At 49.3% G+C, this 20,118-nt stretch overlaps 7 protein-coding genes across 7 annotated transcripts; 3 read left to right on the top strand and 4 right to left on the bottom strand.

The window, feature by feature from the left end:
- Window positions 1–2,360: 2,360 nt before the first annotated feature.
- On the bottom strand, window positions 2,361–3,564 carry J3458_009077 (uncharacterized protein; the record flags this gene model as incomplete). Its single annotated transcript, XM_007814593.2, has 2 exons — window positions 2,361–2,862; window positions 2,918–3,564. 2 exons carry the CDS (start codon window positions 3,562–3,564, stop codon window positions 2,361–2,363), a joined length of 1,149 nt encoding a protein of 382 aa, XP_007812784.2.
- An 844-nt stretch (window positions 3,565–4,408) lies between these two features.
- naa20 (N-acetyltransferase) lies at window positions 4,409–5,037 on the top strand (the record flags this gene model as incomplete). The annotated part of the gene is made up of 2 exons (XM_007814594.2): window positions 4,409–4,577; window positions 4,634–5,037. The coding sequence occupies 2 exons, from the start codon at window positions 4,409–4,411 to the stop codon at window positions 5,035–5,037; spliced, it is 573 nt and encodes a 190-aa protein (XP_007812785.2).
- Window positions 5,038–5,801: 764 nt separating this feature from the next.
- On the top strand, window positions 5,802–8,163 carry J3458_009075 (uncharacterized protein). Its single transcript, XM_066119565.1, has 4 exons — window positions 5,802–6,007; window positions 6,106–6,217; window positions 6,317–6,663; window positions 6,724–8,163. The coding sequence occupies exons 1-4, from the start codon at window positions 5,956–5,958 to the stop codon at window positions 7,185–7,187; spliced, it is 975 nt and encodes a 324-aa protein (XP_065975360.1). The 5' UTR covers window positions 5,802–5,955; the 3' UTR covers window positions 7,188–8,163.
- A 701-nt stretch (window positions 8,164–8,864) lies between these two features.
- Window positions 8,865–11,706, bottom strand: J3458_009074 (uncharacterized protein; the record flags this gene model as incomplete). Its single annotated transcript, XM_066119564.1, has 3 exons — window positions 8,865–9,948; window positions 9,998–10,154; window positions 10,218–11,706. 3 exons carry the CDS (start codon window positions 11,704–11,706, stop codon window positions 8,865–8,867), a joined length of 2,730 nt encoding a protein of 909 aa, XP_065975359.1.
- Window positions 11,707–12,065: 359 nt separating this feature from the next.
- Window positions 12,066–13,176, top strand: J3458_009073 (uncharacterized protein). Its single transcript, XM_007814597.2, has 3 exons — window positions 12,066–12,228; window positions 12,292–12,431; window positions 12,485–13,176. Exons 1-3 carry the CDS (start codon window positions 12,213–12,215, stop codon window positions 12,629–12,631), a joined length of 303 nt encoding a protein of 100 aa, XP_007812788.2. The 5' UTR covers window positions 12,066–12,212; the 3' UTR covers window positions 12,632–13,176.
- A 1,388-nt stretch (window positions 13,177–14,564) lies between these two features.
- J3458_009072 (uncharacterized protein) lies at window positions 14,565–14,885 on the bottom strand (the record flags this gene model as incomplete). Its single annotated transcript, XM_066119563.1, has 1 exon — window positions 14,565–14,885. The coding sequence occupies one exon, from the start codon at window positions 14,883–14,885 to the stop codon at window positions 14,565–14,567; it is 321 nt and encodes a 106-aa protein (XP_065975358.1).
- Window positions 14,886–17,374: 2,489 nt separating this feature from the next.
- J3458_009071 (uncharacterized protein) lies at window positions 17,375–18,141 on the bottom strand. The gene is made up of 2 exons (XM_066119562.1): window positions 18,023–18,141; window positions 17,375–17,949 (listed from the first exon to the last, which is right to left on the bottom strand). Exons 1-2 carry the CDS (start codon window positions 18,063–18,065, stop codon window positions 17,810–17,812), a joined length of 183 nt encoding a protein of 60 aa, XP_065975357.1. The 5' UTR covers window positions 18,066–18,141; the 3' UTR covers window positions 17,375–17,809.
- Window positions 18,142–20,118: the final 1,977 nt, after the last annotated feature.

The raw sequence follows: 20,118 nt of genomic DNA, 5'->3' as shown, positions 1-20,118 counted from the left end.
CAAGATGTCCGTTTTCAAGGTCCACAACGCCGATTGAGCCCGTTGAGATCCTGCTAGAGGAAGCTGACGTCGGTTGTGAGGGCAGATCCAGGACTCTGCCAGCCTGCCAGCAATGTCTTCGATGCGTGGCGGATGCTGAGGGGCGCGGTGGCCCTTATCGCCAGTTTGATGCTCTATATCAACTCAGATTCTGCAACTTTGGGATCTCTGTTTATCGGGGTCACCAGTTGAGCAGAGATGGGATACGATGTGCTGACGACTAGCGATGTTGTTTGCAGCAAATGGCTAGATTGAATTGTAACTTAGGATAGATCGGCACATTCATTCGGTGAAGTGATGATATAAGCCAGTTCCAGAGCCTTGGGTACATCAGTGAGGAACTTTGCAGGCTGGGGGGAAGGTATCTTGCAGCTTGCTCAAGAGATACTCCAAGGGTTTGGTGGATGGATATGAAATGGCTGTTTGAGGGAGTTGAACTCTGGAAACTTGGGAGGGAGCGGTGGTGGGCAGCGACGGCGCGCTAAGCATTGCCAGTCACGCTATACTTGATTTGGAAGAGTAAACGGCCGGGGAGGTCGGGTCCCGCGCTGGCATCCCGCCACACTCCCTTTTCCCTTCATATTGCCCCCATCTTGGGGCACGTCGACTGGTCGCAACCTAGCCAATGTTTTTGTTATTGTAGTTGGCTTCTCCCGTCCGGTATACTTGTTCAAAGAAAGCCGGCTAACAAAGGCCCAGAATTACCTTCAATCGTTCAACTCCGGTCCACCTAGATTTCGGACGCAGCGAACACACCAATATAGCGCACGTGTTGTCGTGAAGCAAGTTCAAATATTCTTTAATTAAATGAGTTCATGATGCGGTATATACAATTGCCTCGACCAGCCAGCTTTGCCCGCCCAGACCCTTGTCTACTAGGTACCTAGTAGGTATGCACCTAAGGTCGATGTGGAAACATGTACTTGGATCAAACACTGACGGGATTTTTTCTTCTTTCTTGTTTTTATTTAACTTCTGAAAAGCTAATTCTCGTACCCACCTCAGTAGCCACTTTGCATCCTTAGGTCAGAACTTCATACCATTAAATTCTTTTCACCCCGTAATTCACGTACGCATAGCATGTGGTAAGCGGCGCATGGCAGGTAATTGGGACCGAATGCCGGGGGTGTAAGAGAAGAGGTTTCGCACGTCAAACGAAGTATAACGCGTTGGGATTATCGTTTGTTTATTTACTTCGCGGCCCTTTCTAGGGCGACCATGATGCAAGCCTTGGCCGCCATGCTGGACGCGCCGGAAGATCACTCGGTTCTTTTCATTGGGCACACGCACTATGTGCGAAGGCGAATCGGCGCAAGCTCATTTGAGAATGTATTGATCAGCTGCTTGAAGAAAAACAAGGCCCAATACACGGCGAGCATCGAGTTCCATAATCTCAGGTAAGTCATCGACTCGAGAGTTACCACACATGCGCCGGCAGGTATTTTGCATAACGCAAATGCTGCAATAATGCAGGCTTGAACCGAACGCGTTGCCAGCATTCACGCGCGCGACGCGCCATTGCCGCGTTTAGCGTGCAAAACACATCCGCAAGGCTCGGCGCCACCCCTCGCCCATTGAAACCTCGGGGAAAGACCGCTAATTCCCGCGTTGTCACTGTCTCTGTGTAACCACGTTTTGCTGCCTTTGGCGGTTTGCGAGACAAACCCGACGGGCTCTATGGAATAGCCAGACGCTTAATTTACGTTAGCAACGGTTAACTCAGGGAGGACATTGCATATCACAATTCACTATGCATTTTGGATCAGGTATTGTATTCGTCATATATCTAGTGGACTCTAAAGAGAGATAGAGAGAGGGGGGGAGAAAAAGGGGGGAGAAGAAGAAGAAGAAGAAGAAAAGGAAAAAGAAAAAAAGTGAGCTTAGAAACTTTGGTAACAATAGACACTCGACAGGTAGTTTGTAGCACATCTTCTTCTCTATCAGTGAAAACATGAGAAAGTAGTATTTGCTCATTGGGTATTAGTTGGGGAGGGTATAAGAACAGACAAAAATCAAATACCATTTCTCAGCGCGGGAAGCGATAGCAATGTTCAAGCAATTATATCTTCACTTCACCCCTACGATTTATGGGTGTGAAAGGTCTTTCCGCTTCCGACCGTAGGCATCCTCGACCGTTGGATACCTCCGTCACCGCTGAATATCCGCTAAAGGGTACCTTCCGACTTCCAGAGCCATCTAACGGCCGGCTGCTAATCCAGAAGGGATTAACTAGCCCTTCTGGACCCTTTGCAACATAGCTGTCTTTATCATAATGGAGTTCTGCCGCAACACTCACTTCGTCATTCCCAAGCCTGTGAACCCTAGGTAGATTCGGTCTGCGAAAGAAGTCGTTGTCGCCAGCCGTTGCAAACATCTTCAAAGCCCCCAATTACCTCCCCGCAAACGTTTGCACATTCTCTGTTTTTAAGACGCTGACTCCAGTTGCCTCGAGTTAACCAGCGCTCACCCTCCTCCCGCAGCTCCTCTTCACGTCGCATCTCGGACACGAGCTCCTTGGCGCTCTTTAGTCTTCTAGTTGCCGTGACTGTTGTTTGTCGAGACATATGTAGTGTGTCTGAAAGATAGTTCAGGGTTTGGATTAATTCCGATGTGATAGAGTGAAGGGCCGTCAGGGAATTGAAGGCTGTTGTCGAGGGCCTGGGCATGTCATCTGATAAAGAAATCAGGAGAGGTACTAAGCTATCAATTGTCTCAGTATCTGGTGCAGGTGCCGGGGGAGACAGTAGTGGGAATGTCAAGCCATGCAGCTGGCGAGTTTGGTGTGCAAGGTGTGTAGTAAGAGCTGTATGGGCCGTTATCAACCTGTGAATTGGTCAGCTGGTAGGGTCCGGACGTCCAGTCCAACGCAAGATCTCACCTGGACGCATTTCCTTCAACAGTTGACTGCGGGCCCAAGTCTCGAAGACCGTCTGTCACCCGTTGGAATACTTCATCACCGGGGCCACCATACTTTTCTGTGCCCCTCCGAGTGAGAGACTCGATTGCATCGATTTTGGCGATTAAGGTTGGCGGCATGCCTGCAGCGTCTAGGTCTGACTCAGAGCCATATTCGCTGCCGTCGTATTCTGAGATTTTCCTCTGGTGGCCTCTGCCGTGTGGCGAAAGCAATCCACTACTGTTTTCATTTCCACTGGCAATATCCTTAGTCGGTGTAGAATTGTAGCCAGCTCCTTTATCTCCTATACCGTCGGCCGTGGCTCCCTGCGTTCCAGCGTTTCGCGATTGTGAAGTGTTTTCTTGGTCCCCATATTCCCCATCCTCGTCGTCGTTTGAGTCAGAAAATGCATCAGCAAGTTCGTCTGCTAAATTTCCCATGCCGGGAGCGCCTCCGCTAGCTAGGACACCAAGGTCTATGCTATCCTGATGGCTTGGGTCATTCGAAAACGGGGTCGCGGGGTCATTAATAGAAGATCTGGATTGTCTTCGTGCGTGAGAATAGTTGTGCAGGCTATCAACAGCTGACGAGTTTCTCGAGTGTTGTGGTGTAGTCGGTGATGGAGTCATTGTGCCTCTAGGCAAACGCTGCCTGGAGAGCTCGCAAATATGGCTAATGGCTCAAGTAGGTTTCGGAACCGTCGACAAATGAACGCACGTCCTTCGTCTTCCTCACACATATATCGTCATGCCCCAGCACCCAAATATCGATCTAGGTGATGGCAGAGAGCGCGAGACTCCGCTCAAAGAAATGTGGTTGTCGCGAGTGCCGTGTCCCTGCCCAGACTCACTCTCGTAAAGCGTGAAGCTCTATCAAGCATGTGGCAGTGCCAAGTTGCTGGGGCGGTCTAGAATCAGGCTCTGGGGTGTGGGGCCAGAGCCTTGAGGGGCCAGGCTAGGTGTCAACTACCAATTGAGAGTTGTCAAGTTGGTAGTAGAACCAGGCTACGCTGTCGCAGGGCATAGAAAAAAGAGAGGTCGAAACTGAAGTGACAACAAGTCCTCGTGTTTCCACACAGCATTGACAGGACCACCAATTCAGCTGATCTCAAGCACCTATTGCGTCTCTGAATCAATAGAGATGTGTAATATATACTGCTAATTCTACGGGCATAAATACTGCTGGTCAATTTTTCATCACAAAGACCCGCGCCTCGAGCGCCCAGTTCAAGTACACCCTTATCGGGCATATACAACCACATCGGCAGGCTCGTTTGAGAATCTGCCTAATACAACATCCAGTCGACATAGGCGCAGCTACTCCTGTCTTTCTCCGGCATATGGGTGTGGTGTTTAGCCCGGGAGCATCGTCGGTCAATGGAATAACCGCACTTATCGGCATTCTACGCAGCGTGTACCATTGCAAGTTGCTCTGCACATCCGCATAGACATTTTCAGCCAGTTCCCAGCGACCATGGCAACCTTTCGGCGTTTTCGTCCTGATGACGTTAACAAATTCTCAAAATGCAACTTAGATCCCTTGACCGAAACATACGAGTTGGGTTTCTACTTGCAGTACTTTGCCAAATGGCCCTCTCTATTCCAAGTGTGCGAAGACAAAGACGGGAATATTATCGGCTACAGTAGGTTGTGTTCGGACTAAATATATTTCTTTGGCTAATGTTTTTGGTCGCTCCAGTCATGGGCAAGGTTGAGTCGTCACCCAATACCTACAAGTATTCGGAGCATTACCTCCCTTGGCACGCACATATTACTGCTCTGACTGTGGCACCGGAAGCTCGGAGGCTGGGAATCGGTAAAATATTAACAGACCAGTTAGAAACGGCTGCAGATGACAATGATGCCTGGTTTGTGGACTTGTTCGTCCGCAGGAGTAATCACCGAGCAATTGCCTTTTACAAAAGTTTAGGCTACAGCGTCTTCCGGGTAGTCAAAGATTACTATGGCGACCATGCGACAGATTCAACCCAGGCTGGCGAGGATGCGTTCGACATGCGGAAGCCTATGAAAAGGGACAGAGATCGCAAGCATATCCGAAGCGATGGCGAGAGTCATGAAGTAGATCCCGAAGATGTCTGGTAGTTGACCTGCAAAGTTGAGATAATATTGTCGCAATTCCCGCAACTTATTTATCCTCCAAATTCATCCATGCCAGCGGGACCTTGTTCCGATGAGTTGTGCCTCTCTGCTCTTTGACAGTGCAGGTCCCACAGGGACAGGTCAAGAATTTATTTTGGTGGTGGTCGGTTTCATGTTGGCGATGCAGAGACATGAATCGCAAGGGGCCTTCAGTTACAAAACAAGACGTCAATATGTTTAGTTTATTAACCACAAGACCTTCTACATTTATATTCCGTCGTATTTGTGAAGCTCCAAGAATAGTGAGCTCTCGCGTGACCCCAATTAAATCGCTTGAGTAAGAGAAGGTCTGATAGACTATGCCAACCAACGCTGGGAAACCAGGATTTGCGAACGAGTAATTGAGGCCCGGTAGGGATTTCAGAGGCAAGCAGAAAGCGTCCTTAGCAACTTTTTGCAAGCGCAATGGAACCCTGGGTTGGGGTTGATGAACTGCTGTTTTCCAGTATCGTGTTGGCGATATGCCCATGATGATAATTCGACTCCCTCCTTAGTATAGGAAACTGAACCATAACTACGAAATGGATAAGCATTAACGTGAGTACAGTTACGCGGTCAACTCATCGGCAGTGTTGCAACACATTTGATTGAGTGTGTGGCTGGATTCGGAACGGGCTGTGAGTGGTCAGCCGCCTAATCATCGGCTTTCCCTTCTCTTTTGCAAATTCCATCCAGTCAGAGCTCCCGCTCAGCCATCCTGCCCTTGTCTTTTTTCTTTCCTCGTCACGCTGCTTGAGCTCGCACGCTCTTCACAACTTCATCTATCAACACGCTGACGATCCTTCGTCGCTGGACACTCGTGCCCCTTCATCTTGTTATTTTTTCTTCTTAATTAACCCCGACGTTCCTTGTATTTCTATCATGGCAACTACCTCGATGGATTACGAGGCCGCCGGTGGTGATCGCTACGACGGTAAGCTGGACTGCAAACAAACGCGCACGTAGAAGATGACGCTTTGCCTAGCACGAGCGCGCATGCAAGCTCTGGCTAACACTTGATTTTGGGGGTAGACGATGCGCCCCGCTACGATCGTGACAACAGAAGCGCCTCACCTCGACCGCCCCGTGATGAGAACGATGGCGGACGTCGTCGATCAGCGTCACCAAATGGAAATGCCGATGCGTAAGTAATACCCTTGTCTCGCTAGCAATAAACGTTTCGCCTCTCAAGTAAGGTGTTCCTATGCTTACATTGTCGGACTTGGTTTCGATCGTCTCACAGCATTCCAAAAGAGCCTTCCGGTTCCAAGGATGATGATGACGGTGCCGTCAACCCTGGTTCCAACCTATTCGTAACTGGCATCCATCCTCGCCTAACCGAGGCTGAGGTCTCCAAAATGTTCGAGAAGTATGGAGATGTCGAAAAATGTCAGATCATGCGCGATCCGCACTCTAAAGAATCCCGTGGATTTGGTTTTGTCAAAATGGTTACGTCAGAGCAGGCTGAAGCCGCAAAAGAGGGCCTGCAGGGAGAACAAATTGAAGGTCGCACTCTAAGCATTGAGAAGGCCCGTCGGGCTCGTCCCCGCACGCCTACTCCAGGCAAATATTTCGGTCCGCCGAAACGAGGTGAGTAGTTGTATGAATGAATTCTCCTTTGAGCCTGCACCGACTAATGAATATAATAAGATCCCCGTCCTCGTTTTGATGACCGACGTCGGGGTGGCTACGGCGGCGGCAGCGGCGGTGGCTACGGACGTGATGACTCCTATAGATACCGCGGATACGAGCGAAATTACGAACGTCGGCATGATGATCGTGGTAGTTATGACCGCGGTGGCTATGATCGTGGCTATGACCGTGGTTATAGAGATGATCGCCGATACGACGACCGCAACTATGCTCGAGACGCCGAGCGTGGAGGGCACGAACGCCGGGAACGTGATGATTACTATGGTCGGGAACGGTATGGAGGGCGCGACGACCGTGACAGATATGGACCTCGTGGTCCCGGCGGTGGGTACGACCGTGATCGATACGACCGTCAAGCCGAGCGTGGCGCGCCAAGGGAGCGAGAAACAGCTGCTGGGGCTCCTGGCTACGGAGACTCGGGTCCCCGATCTGAGGCCCGCGATGCATATGGGGGTTCGTGATAAAACTGTCATAAACAATGACCACTGCTGACTTTCGTAACAGCTGATCCATCTGCTCGGTGAAGTCGGATGTCTCAGCGCCTTGGTACACCCTCTTACCCATGGGTCAAATGCCATTCAGTGCTGCAGTCTTGAACGTCACTTCTTTGCCCTCTCTGGCCCTAACTCTTTTTTGAGATCTTTCGTTCAACCACAGTGCACACCAGAGACTAGGTCCTGGTCCCACCAAAACCCTTCCCTCAGGTGCAACTGTTAAGAAAGGGGATGTGTTATCAGTTGCCTTACATGTTTTACTATGTTTTCGGTCCTCAGCCTCAGGGGTTTATATCCTGGTTTTGTTGCCTATTTCCTTCGGTTCTGTTCGCACTGTTTATATCGTTTCGTTTTTTTCTTTGCTGGCCATTTATGGGACGAACGGGTTTTCGGATGGACCACATGAGGCAGCACCCGAAGCAATGCAGAATCAGTCTCGTATCGCCTGTCACATCGCACGGCAGATTTTGGTAGCTTTGGCGACACGGCACAACCCAAAGCCATCGGCAAAAGCAATTGGCCAGGTAAACCAATGGGCTCTTGGCTTCGCAATCGACAACGTCACGCTGCGTCGTGCAGCTACATGTATCAGTATCATGAAACAATATCGCACATTGGCGTTGCCAACTAAATGGATCACAACTATCGGTATTCAGTCTCTGAGAACGTTAAAAAGTCGCATACTTCTGTTAAAATCGCTCTGGCTTCGATTAATTCGGAATGAATCGTGAAAATGCCGCCATTCGAAACGCCACCCAAATAGTACTGTAATCGCCGTGTCACCAACCGCCACGTCATGACGTATTGCCGCCAATATACTTATGTTTGATTTCTCGGGTTTCCCCTTGGCAAGAGGAACCCGATATTGATATCCTCATTTTTTGTGCTATGGTACATTCGGTTCTAACAGAGTCTAGAGCTCGTGCTTGTACTGAATCATAGGTGCTAAGAGAGCTGAGTCATTTCCAGGGCTTCTTCCTTTACTTGTGAGCCGTCTTTTTGATCTGTTCATTGCTAATTCGTTTGCTGTTCGCGCAGGAATTGCTGTCCATTTCTCAAGACGCGTCATCCTGGTTTACGCCTAATATTCATAGTTTACATCCACAACTTATTCTATTTTGTGGTGGACCAACCCCATTTGCTCAGCCAATACAGGAAAGCCTTCAGAAAGACAGAACTGGCTGAATCTTTATACTGCACTGATATTAAGGACACGTCCAAAGTTGAGTTAATTGAGTTTTCAACACGCGAGCTCGGCGGCTTGGCAACGTCACAAGGCGTACATAGTACGATTCCCTTAACGCACCTTTCCGTCGAGGGCAATCCGGAGTGGCTGCCGCTCAGGTGAATGTTCCTAGCGCTTTTATGTTGGTGGAAATCACGCTACGCGCACGACATCATAAATAGCACGGTTTGTCCACAGCTACGGCACCTAGCTATATGGTGAACATGTAATGAAATGCTCGATGCGCTTGGGACTATGTGAATGTGGAGCAAAATAATGACTAGACTGCCAGTTGCATAGGTTGCGTTCAGTCTAATCTCCCACTGCAGGTACTCAGTTAAATACTGCTCCTGTCTTTGATCGACAATTGTCATCTGGGGTCGAAAATTCAAAGCAATCTAAATATACATATATATTCATCAGCCAGTTTCTTTCTTATTTTGGCCGACATTGGCTCCGATTAACCACCCAACCCCAGACACCAGCGTCCCAGTCGCAGCTTCACGAAGCTGATCTCGTTTACGGATTCGTGAGAGTGACTCTCCTTCATGCTCATTGTTGTTGGCATCAACGCCCCTTCTGATGCTTTGTAGGCTTGGAATAGCAGTGAAATTGCGCTGAGCGGCGCGAGCAGTTGCTCTAGACAGGTCAAATAGAGACATCGGCGCTTCCTCTGTCTGTTGAGCTGCTGCACTAGCAGTCATATTCCTAACAGGATACTGCTGCTCAACATTAACTTGATCGAAAGCTCCTGGAAGGTTGTCAACCCTGGCTTCTTCACCCCAGGCCAACTCGTTGGCCGCTTCCTCTTTAATTGCCGAATCAAGTTGCTCTTCACAGCGCCGAAAGCTCTTGAGGATTTCCTGAAGCTGACTCGTTGGCGCCACTCGCAGCGCGGTGGCGAGGCACTCAATACGCTGCTCAAGGTGTCGTATCTCAAGATTGCCGCTTGCCGTACCTAAATGAGTTGGTTGTTGTGAACGCTCTGTTCGAATATATTGACCAGCCTGCAGCGCAGCCTTCCAAGACCATTCATCCACGACTGGCCAGGGCGAAGCATCAGAGTCTTCGGGACTTTGCATGCTTAGACGACTGGCAACATAGGAGTATGCGGTTTCAAAGTCATCTTCCTTCAAAGCAGCTTCAATACACATTGCTGTTATGCGTCGTTCTGCAATATCGACAGCGAGATTTAGTTCCGAATCAGTTGTCAATATTGTAGAAGGATCTAGCTTGCGATAGGACGGTAAACCTGCTCTAACCATGTTCATGCCCATTTCCAGGAACTCCTGGAGGCGCGTATAGGCTCGAGGATTCTGTTCCAAGACCTTTTCGATAATGAATATCGGATCGGAGTGTACCCTGAGAACTACAGGACTGAAGGGTTCCCCTTGCTTAAGAACCAAGCGATAGTCACTCAATGCGTGAGTGGCTTTCAAGAGCGCCATTATCCGCCTTGTCCCTGGCAGCGACAGGCCCACGGTTTTGGGTAAGGCATGAATGCTACTTGTGGTTAGCTCAGTAGCCCGTGAGATTGTATCATCGTACCTACATTTCATCGCATCTTTTCAACCCTCCTCGGGACCTATTCGGGTTCGTGGCATTGTCGAAAGCACTCAAAGCCGAGTCGTAAACTGAATCCTGTACAACCTCGACTGGAAGACGTACAGGCCCTCCATCATCGTACAAATTGCGCGCAAGGCTATAGCCTGGTCAAAGTTAACTGGCAAGTTCCAATGTACTGGAAACAACTGGTTCGAGTCGTTACATACGTTCTCTGGACAATAATAACTTCAAAAACTCTGCTTCCACATATTCCTTACTTAACATGCCAAGAGCACCAGCTGTTGCCGCTCCAGCATTAGGTTTGCCAGCAGTGCCATTGCCCCAGTCCCGTAGCCAAAGCAGGAATTCTCGTGCCTTTAGTAGAAAGTCGTCATTTTCTTTGGATGCTTGGGCTGCAATGGTCCTCAGAAGTTTCGAAATTTCAGACTTTTGATCCCGTTCGTCATGGAGAAATATGAGGTCTCCAACGCGCCTCAGTGAAGAGGGGGAACCAAAAAGGGTCAAGATGTAAGCACTTCGAGTGAGAGCGAGTGAAAGATTTGTGGCATCTTCACTTGGTCTAGTAAGTGGGTTGTTCCGTCCCAATAAATCATTCCTCATATAAGTCGCGACTCGATCATTGTGAAACATTGACATATCTGTGAAAGACAAGTCAGGTAGGGCTTTCATTGTTTGCTCAAGGGACATCGCGCCACCGTCGAGGCCAAGATATACTCTAAGATTCATCAGTATGGAGTGAATCCTTCTTAAGGACTCCAAGGTAGTGTCCTGCACAGTATATACACAAGCCAAGACGGTTGTAGCGTATGTCTGCTTAAGATAATACTTGTGCGCAGCTGGGAGGTCGAGTGCTATTCCGTGAACGAATTCCACATCCTCTGGACCACTCCAACGTTCGATGGCCTGAACAGCAGTTGGCCATGAGAGGGTGGCCTGAGATAGCAACCACTCGCAAACTTGGTGCCAACCGGGACAGAAAACCTTTGACTCGCCATCCTCTGAGGAACTATCCCATCGATCTGTATCATAGACCCATGGCCCTATAATACTCCTCAGGTCACGATCAATATTTTCTCTTGGTTGAGCGCGAGAATCAGCTGGGCACAACAGGAAGTCAACGGCCTGGTGATCAGGCAATTTCTCGAACTCGATTAAAGAATATGCAGGTGATGTTCCGGCGCGAAATTGTAGACCTTTTCGTACATACGGCACTACTGTGGACATTGCCCATTTATGTATGCCAGGGTTGTGGCGTCCAAATGGTAAAAGTAGATCAAGCAACTGGGCGAGCATCCCAGTTTCTTCATTCATCTGATGGATTCTCAGAAACAGAAAGCGGCTGAGTGCGTCCCCCTGGGCGATCTCGGATGGATCCCGGCATATTAGTGGCAGTAGATGAAGTTTTGTAGCCCTCTTCACCGCTTCGTTGTCATCTATACTGTTGACTGGCGACGTATCCAATCCGGTGAGTTGGCACGGCTCGAAGCTATGATCAACCAACTTTTGCAAGAAACCAATATAGGTGGCTGGTCTCACAGTCTCCGGTAGATGGGTTAGCAGGATGCGCAGTAAAATTTCGTCGTGAATGATAGTTGTATGAGTGTTGATTAGAATCGAGAGACTATCAATGTCGGCATGTTGCGCGAAGTGAACAGCCAGGAGTAACACCTTCGCTGGGTGCAAAGTGCTTGCCATGGTGGGGAAAACGCTGCCCACTAAAAGGGGCTTTGCGCTGAGCATTCACCGTATTATATTTTGAAGCGTTTAGTTCCAGGTTGTGTGTCTTCTTATAATGAAAGCCTGTCGCTTGGCCGCTGCTCGCCGTTCATGGTCTTGGATCTTGACATCACATACGAGGGCAGTGAGTGATAAGTGTATATACATAATGCCCAGTGCCTATAGTGGAAACTGGCTTCTAAAGCTTAGGTACGATGTTATGCATCTAACGCGGCACTAAGGCAGACCCGCCAGAATGCCAAGGCTCACTATCAGCAGGTACAGCTATACTGCAGATGCTTTAAACCTGTACTCAAGTACTTTATATTAAGCAGGATGCCCCCGACAATCAGCCAATTGGATACCATTGGTACTGGTCGTGATTGATCCTCAACTGAACTTCAAATGACCCCCCAGCAAACAAACTCGGCAACACATTTGAACGTCCTAGAACACGACATATTGGCTCATCATGGCGTCGGGATATGGGAATGCATGGCGGTATGTTTCCAACATCCGATATCAACCCTTTTTCCTTCTGTGGCTGACCGCAATCGCTCACAGGCGTTGGACGCTGCTTTCCCTTCTGGCAAGAAGTCATGGCATGTTACGTCGTCAACACCACCGCCGAGGACGATAACGGGAAGAAAAAATGCTCGCCCGGGCTGGAGGACTACTACGAGTGTTTACATCACAAGAAAGAGGTCTGTGTTGGTGCCGGAAACACTCAAGCGTTGTAGACGCTAACAGTATGCAGCATGCTAGAGCCGTAGCAATGAAAGCGGCGTATGCCAGATCAGAAGCTGCGACACCTCGAGACGATGCCCCGAGCGCCAGACAAATACGGAATTTGGGACTGCTGGGTAAGGAGGAAGACACAAAAAAGGTGCTTCATCAAGCATAAATGAACGTAAATGAGCATGGGTGTCGCATCCAAGTGTGTACAATATATTTAAAGCCACGACGCTAGTTTATCGTTTGGAGCTGGAGCAAATATTGACAAAACGTTTCACAGCTTGCAGCTTCTCCTACTTGATGATCGTTTTTTTTTTTGGTTGGTTGGCGGTATCGGTTTACGTCTCTATTGGGTTCTCGTGATGTTGAAATTTTGTCCAGGCTGCAGCCTAGACTCTTACTCCTTAGGGCTGTTTGTTTCCTCTGAGTTCTTTTGGATTTCCATCTGTCGGAACGTACTAAATCGCCTTTTTATTCTAGTCGAGACATGTGCCTGTGATTCCGAGTCGTGGATCCCGGCTTTCGATTTAGCTTGAGACTTTGGTCCGTCGTGGCAAACTATCTTCTTTTCAAAGTTTCCATATTTTCTGTATACATCCCTAGCCATACATACACAGAGCTCGGCAGATTATTGGTCGTTGTTTAAAATATTCAACTGTGGCGAAGTACCCATTTTGGAAACTAGGCCAATCAAACTCTGATTCGTACCGTCACAGCCAATCGAGTGTTTAGTAATTTGCAAGCTGAATTAAAGACCTCTTTATATCGTAGACTTTTATTTCCGCCTTCAAGGGCATGTAATACCAAGCTTTTGTTTTACTCCGCACTGTGTTTACTTTTCGCCGTAGAGGCATGTCAAAACAACTTCAATGTTGTCAAGAAACCCCCCCAGGAAAAAAACCCCTCCAAGCAACCAACCAACACACACACAGAGGACAGAGAGAGAGAGCGCCAAGAAGGCACAATTATAGGCTAGATCTCGGGGCTATTCGGTCAAGGGCCGCTATTGCTGGATCTTTTAGCTCTATGACCCAACGGTCGAACCCGATAACCGTCATGACATATCTGCAGTGCCATTTACGACTGTTACGACGACTTCCAGTGCTCGTTGTAGAGTCCACGCAATCCCTTTACACAAAGATGACTCTCCCATGGGACTTACTGGATGTAGGGCTTCAATGGCAAGGACAAAGTGTATGTATTCTTTAGATCCGTCTTTGCCTCGTCAAGAAGTCAACTAAAGGGCGGAATACAACCTGAAAATCTTCAAAAAGCAGAGGCAGAGGCATCTATATATTATTAGTCCAATTACTGAAAGTTAGGCCAGTCCGCTAGAGGATGAACAGAGGTCTGAGCTGGCAGACTTCGTATAAGTAGGGGGTACGAAAAGGTGAATGACACATTGGAACAGATATGTCCTTGAAGTACCGGGGAGGAAAAGTTTTCATTGAAGCATCAGCCATGCTGCTATTCAAATTGGAGTGCCTGTGCTACATTCATCGTTCCCGTGGTTTGCCTATTGGAGTCGATACAAAGGGCTTTGTTACGCCCTGCTACATCCCAATAACATTGTAGTCAAAAATCAGAACTTCGGTGTTAGCTGTCATCTTTTCCATGACTTTCCTACTATCCTGAACTCTAAGACTGAAACGTCAAACACAAAAGGGGAGAACAGCAAAAGAAGAAGGGAGGGAAAACAAGCAAGTCCCTTTGGCTTGGAATCTACTATCTCAGCACAGCAGCTTGCCGCAATGTTCGAGTCTCAGGTATACTTAATAGGAGCGGGTCAAAACTTCCAGGTATTCGCTCCCGGCAGGCATGGAGAAGCCACCAATTCAATTTATAATGTTTGTCTTGTGGCGTGATTCCTCCCAATCAGTCCCTCGTTTGGCGAAATGTCGAGATGGCACAAAATGGCATGCACCAGGTGGTCGACCCACCTTAACAATTGATGAGCCTCATTATGCGAAAGCTGACTTCAGAGTTCGAGTTGAGTACTTGTCAAACGCATTGCCATAGCAACCATATTGAGCGGGCCTGGTGAGAGCATAGCCTTCAAATTTATACGCGTCCAATCCAGACACTCGTATTCTCCCTATGCCTCATTGCCAGCTAACCTTATCTTGTGTATTTGTATTCAATCGGACCACCATAACACGGTGGCTGCATTTTGAGTTTGTGCCACTAAGTGAGAGGACGTTAAGCTTCTGGGTTGCCCGGGTTTGTCGAGCAAAGCAAAACATACAGTGGTACTGCAAGGCGTCGAGAAGCATCCATATATTCCCAGGAACATAAAGTTCGGCGCCCGTCATGGTGTCATATGGTTCTTGTAGCGCTCCGAAATTGGTAACAATGCTCGGTGCCGAGAGTTTCGGAATAGGACCAGAAAGCTTCTCCCAGCTGAGAATGTTGGCAGATCTCATTGTTCCTGGGAGGATAGTAGGGATTAGTTCACTATAGAGCAGGCATGGTCGCTGTATGCGTATGTTCCGAGTCATTTTCAATGTGCCAACTTGCGATCGAATTTGAGATTGTCAAGCGAGAAACGCGATCGCTGCCTCTCCGTAGCATGCTGCAGTTTCCGGACATGCTATTGATGGCTGGTTGCTGAAGCACATATTATTTAGGCTTTTTTTTTTTTTTTCCGGATGACACAGAGGATGCCATGTTTTGTCTGCAATGACGATGCACCTTGTTGCAAATCATTACTGCGCCGTCGGATTTGAAGGAAGGGTACACTGGCCTGTTGCAATCGTTGGGTGAAATCCTAACAACATCCGTCTAGACTGTATCTCATTCTCTCCCAGTCCGTTCAAGAACAGTGAAAGTCTCAGCTCCATGTAAGTTCTAGTGGGCATAAGATGTCAACGTTACAACAGCTCTGCGCAAAGTAGTTGCTCGGAATCGAGGGCCCTAAAGCCTTGGGCTAGGCTACTCCGTACAACACAGGGCGAGTTTTCACATACCTACCAGTACCAGTACCAGTACCAGTTGACAAGCTAAGAATGATCTGCGGCACCAACAGCCTCGCAACTCTGTTGTCTTGGTTTGAACCCCCCGGTCCCCCATCCGCCGGACTGGATTGGTTGCACAAGACATGTCCCAGGCCAGGGAGGGCTCATCCCTGTGCTACTCATGTTCAATACCGGTAGAATGGTTCGGGATCTCGGGTTGCGCAGTCGTATTTAAGCAAATCAGAGTCGATTTCGCCAAACTTGAAGATCCCCAACGAGGTGGTAGTTTTCTGTCATATTTTACACAGGGATGCTAATGGATGGGGGGTGCGATTAGTCCGAAGCAGCTGGTGGAAGGAGGCGACTTCAACGACTTCAACCGGCCGCCATTCCCTTTTCATCGCATCCTCATCCGGTCCTGAGCATGAGCACGTAGCACGTAGCACAATAAACTGCAATGCTATGATGAGGCAAGAATTCATCATGTACTAGGTAGTCAAGATGTCGTTGCGCTCCAGTGCCTGGCCCAGGCAGACATGGGGAACATTGAAGCTACCCACCTAGTAAGTAGATACGTGCAATGCGGAGTACTGCCTGGCCGCACAAGCCCGTTCTGAACGCTACTTGCCTCCTACATACCGAGTACTTATGTAACTATTATATGTGGCAGGTCAACGGTAGGCTCTGCACGGGAATGCACAGAACATTTGACGTAACCCAAAGTCCGGAATTGGGGATGGTGAGCAAAGGGCACGTATATTATTCCCTCACTTTGGTCGATCGGCACAACGTTGAATGCGCGCGCGTGTCTCTATGTTCCTATATTTGATTGACTCACGATGCAAAGTCGAAAAGCCGTAATGCTTCTTGACAATGCTTGAATCAAGTTTACCAGGGGGGAGGACACAGAGAGAGAAAGGAAAGAAACATCAAAAAAAAAAAAAAAAAAAAAAAAAAAGAAAAAAAATTACTCTTTTACAATATTGACTTCTCAAGTCAACGTCCTCGACCCACAAAACACACCAGACCTAATAGTCGTGCTTCCACTAATGCCTCGGGGAACACACCGCAAGGGCGGCAGGAGATCCCAGCGCCACCTGTCCAGTTCATCGGTGACCGTCCTTGTCCCGAGGGTCTTCTAACTTTACTGCCGACGGATCGACTGTCTTGAGGTGATGACTTCTTGGCGAGACACAGCTTTTCAAGCCCGCCAGGATTGCACGATTGCACAAGTCGGTGTCCAGGTGTTTAGGATCGGAGGCGTGGCTGAGAAGATGCCGCATTCAATATGCGATACGACAAAGACAGGGCCGCACCCACAAGTATTGCGTGTTTGGGATTTACTATTTACTACGGAAGAGTATGTACTACAGCACATAGCCATGTTCCATTTACTTTATAGAGAGTAGCTTGGCGGCCGCGGCACAGAATACGGAGTGCGCTCCGCAACTACGTATTTTCGGGGCCCTGAATCCTACTTTGTGGCCATGATGATGTGTATTCCAACGTTGACAAGCCATGCCTGGTGGAGGTGAGCACATGGAGCGAGCTCGCTCGGACCGATATTTGTCGGCTTCCAAAAACCGTTGGTGCAGGGGTTCTGGAAAGCAGGAGTTCACTGCTGAAGTACTTGGGTACATACAGATGAGTGTGTAGATACAAGCAATGAAGGTACCTATCAAGTGCAGATACCCACCAGGTACTTCAGTCGGCACAAACATGCAAGGGCAAGCATGTCTGGAACGCCTGGTGCACCAGAAAATGACAAAATTGGCGGCGGCCCACCCCCAGAACTAAGCCACGAAAACGGTGATGGCGGGGTCCACAAGCAGCTGGCGCCCGGCGACTTGACGCACGGGGCTAGCTAGCATTGAGACTGTGCTGCTCAGCTCAGGGCCGGCATTTCACCGTTAATCACCACCCTACGGAAACAAGTTGCCATCCGTGGAATATCATGGTGTCGCTTTTTTCTCTCTGTATGTTATTCTCCGTCATGTAGCTTAGATGGCAGGAATAATAGCGAGGTCGCGAATGGCTCAGGAATGCCGTACTAAGTGTCAGTCACGTCCACACATGTACAAGCGACAAAAACCGCCCCTCGTGGTCGATCTGTCCGCCCAACACACGACGCCTCCAGTGAAGCTCCTGTCTGTTCCTTGAGGACTGATAAGGACATGCTAGATAAATCCGCTGTCTATCCACAAATCACAGCTCCACCCAAAACAGGAATTGACCCGGACCGACTGATGCAGGCCAGTGACAGACAGTACAGTCCAGTATCACTAATCAAGGCCGTCACCTTGAGCCTCACCTCGGACGAACGATCGCCGTCGTCTGGCTTTACAAAAGAACCAGGAGGCTGCCGAGTGACCTAGGCTGCGTACACGTCCGGATCATAAATTGCCGCCAATACCAGTCATTATCGATGTCACTCCGGCGATTGTCGGGGTAGAAGCGCCAGTCACTTCTTGGAAGGATTGTACCGAGTAAGCTCTCAAATGCTGTCTGCCGTCTTTGCCCCCACTAGCTTCAGCTGAATGTCTGGTTAAATGCGTGCGACTAGCAATTGTTTGAGGTCCGCGAGCGCGCGTGTGTTTCTCACTTACAGTCTTGGTCGTCGTCGCTGCTATTGCTGCTGTGAGTAGTCATAATTGCTTACGAGTCAAGTCTGGTTCATACTTCTTCGTGGGTAAAGGCCTAGGGCCGCTGATCAGCTTGGCTCACGTCTCATCAGCAGCAGCAGCATCTTCTTACTCCTTGCGTTGGCTTCACTCCATATATATGTACTAGGGTCAACGACGAGCTACAGGTACTGCGTGTGGGGCGCGTGTGGGGCTGGATCTTGTGCGACGCACCAGACTGTACGAAGTGCGTATTACTTCGGTTTTCTGGAAGGCAACGTCAGGATGGGGTCTTGACTGATTGAGGCACAACCAACCATTCAACATTCCAGATTGCCATTAACATGGATGGGTCAGCCAGAAGAGTCAACGTCGAAGTATTGTTGTGCATGCATGTGTACCTGGGCACCTACCTAGTAGTATATGTACCCAGTAGCTGAGAAAACGCCCCTGCAACAAACTGCTAGGTACCTACATGAAGTGTAGTAGGTGGCCTTACCTCCGTATTGCTTGCGCACTCCGTATCACTGGAGCAGCTGTATACCGGCCCCACCACGGCCCATAGCCGAACGGCCTCATCCGTAAGCCTCTTCATACCAACCTAGGCACTTAAGTACTAGACGGTTGCGGGACGCCCGTTGACCTTTTTGCCTGTGCTGAATTGGGGTGTTGGGCCAACGTCCCAAAGCATCCACCCGGCTGTTCTGTTCGCGCATTGGCTGGGAATACGCTCTCCAATCTCTCAAGCCTTCTCCAGGCCTCAAAGCTCAGCGCCAAGAATCGCCAGAATGGGCGGCGGCTGCCACTTACCACCCCACCACCATAACGGAGCAAACATCCTCAGCCCTGCCGTTCGTGTCTGGAGACTTCGTTTCGGGCATTACTGGTACCCAAAGAAGCCTAAATCCCGAATATTACAAACGATTACATACTTTGATGACAAGGTCGCGATCAGGAGTGCAGACCCATTACATACTACCTAGTGTCTACTTAGCAGGTAGGTGGCTAAAGTACGTATGTACAAGCACATCAAAAAACGCGAGGCAGACAACACAGTCACCTGGTCCGCTGGGTATGCAGCTTTATCAACATATGAATCGAAGGCGACGGTGGATGTGCCAAGGCGCCTAGCAACCAAGTCATGGGGGAGGTGAAGAGGCCGTCCTGCAGAGCGAAACGTGAGATTGACGATTACTGATTGTGGAACCACATCCATGGATCAGGCTTCCACACAGCGGCGCGACCCTAATAACCGCTGGAAAGCCAACGGCGCCAGACCAGCCCCAGCATTGAATGTTTGAACCTCCCATTGCCGGCAACGAAACTCGCTTCCTGCAGGGGGGAAGGGGGGTGGGGGCGGTGCATACATATCTACCTAGGTGCTTAAGTAGGTAACTACATACCAACAGCCTTCCATCAAGTCCATGCATGTGCGTTGGTTGTACTAGTTGTAAAAATACCCGGGGTAGGTCAGGTATGTACGCACAGCAAGTCTGGCAGTTTTCCCCTACTCCGTACATATCGTACCATCTTGAACAGTCAGCATAAAGCCAACATCCATGACCAACTCGTGGCCAGCCGAAAATTTGCGCAGTCTCTGCCACCGTACTGATGATCAAGGGCCCGAGTTTCCGGAACATCGCCGCCTCGTTGCTACGGTTTACCAACCCATAGACCTGCTAGGTACCTAGGTACATACGCCAGTCGTGACGCCACTCCACAAGACCCCATCAGGTCCCTAGCACTTGCATAGTTCACTGTCGAGAATCATTGCCATCTCCCCAGGCAAATTACATTAACATGAGCGGACATCACTGGTTGCCGGTGGAAGGGACCAAGAGCATCAAGCTCGGAGGGAAAAGACAAAGGGGCGATCAGAGTGACTCCGACAGTTTGTGATTGGGTGAAACACAAGACATGCTTCCCTGTTCTCTCTTCCTATTTTAATACGTATAGATTGCCAACGGTCGGACCAAAAATGTGGAGCGCTCTGCCAGCAGTTGGGAAAGGGGGGGTTCGGTCAAGGCCAAGGTCTCCGCTGCATCGAGTATGAAGGCCGAAGGGCTCCCATCGAGATACAT

This window comes from Metarhizium acridum (genome assembly GCF_019434415.1).
Source record: "Metarhizium acridum strain ARSEF 324 chromosome Unknown scaffold_141, whole genome shotgun sequence".
Taxonomy (NCBI): Eukaryota; Fungi; Ascomycota; class Sordariomycetes; order Hypocreales; family Clavicipitaceae; genus Metarhizium; species Metarhizium acridum.
The sequence above is the reverse complement of the archived record's forward strand: the minus strand, read 5'-3'. Positions and strand labels throughout refer to the sequence as shown.

Bases quoted from the DNA above. Each gene is read 5' to 3' on its own strand.
- J3458_009075 (XM_066119565.1), top strand. From the start codon at position 5,956: ATGGCAACTACCTCGATGGATTACGAGGCCGCCGGTGGTGATCGCTAC. The intron at 6,218-6,316 runs GTAAGTAATACC...ATCGTCTCACAG, and splicing joins CCAAATGGAAATGCCGATGC to CATTCCAAAAGAGCCTTCCG. The intron at 6,664-6,723 runs GTGAGTAGTTGT...GAATATAATAAG, and splicing joins TTTCGGTCCGCCGAAACGAG to ATCCCCGTCCTCGTTTTGAT.
- J3458_009073 (XM_007814597.2), top strand. The intron at 12,432-12,484 runs GTCTGTGTTGGT...AACAGTATGCAG, and splicing joins GTTTACATCACAAGAAAGAG to CATGCTAGAGCCGTAGCAAT.
- J3458_009071 (XM_066119562.1), bottom strand. From the start codon at position 18,065: ATGACTACTCACAGCAGCAATAGCAGCGACGACGACCAAGACT. The intron at 17,950-18,022 runs GTAAGTGAGAAA...CCAGACATTCAG, and splicing joins CAGCGACGACGACCAAGACT to CTGAAGCTAGTGGGGGCAAA.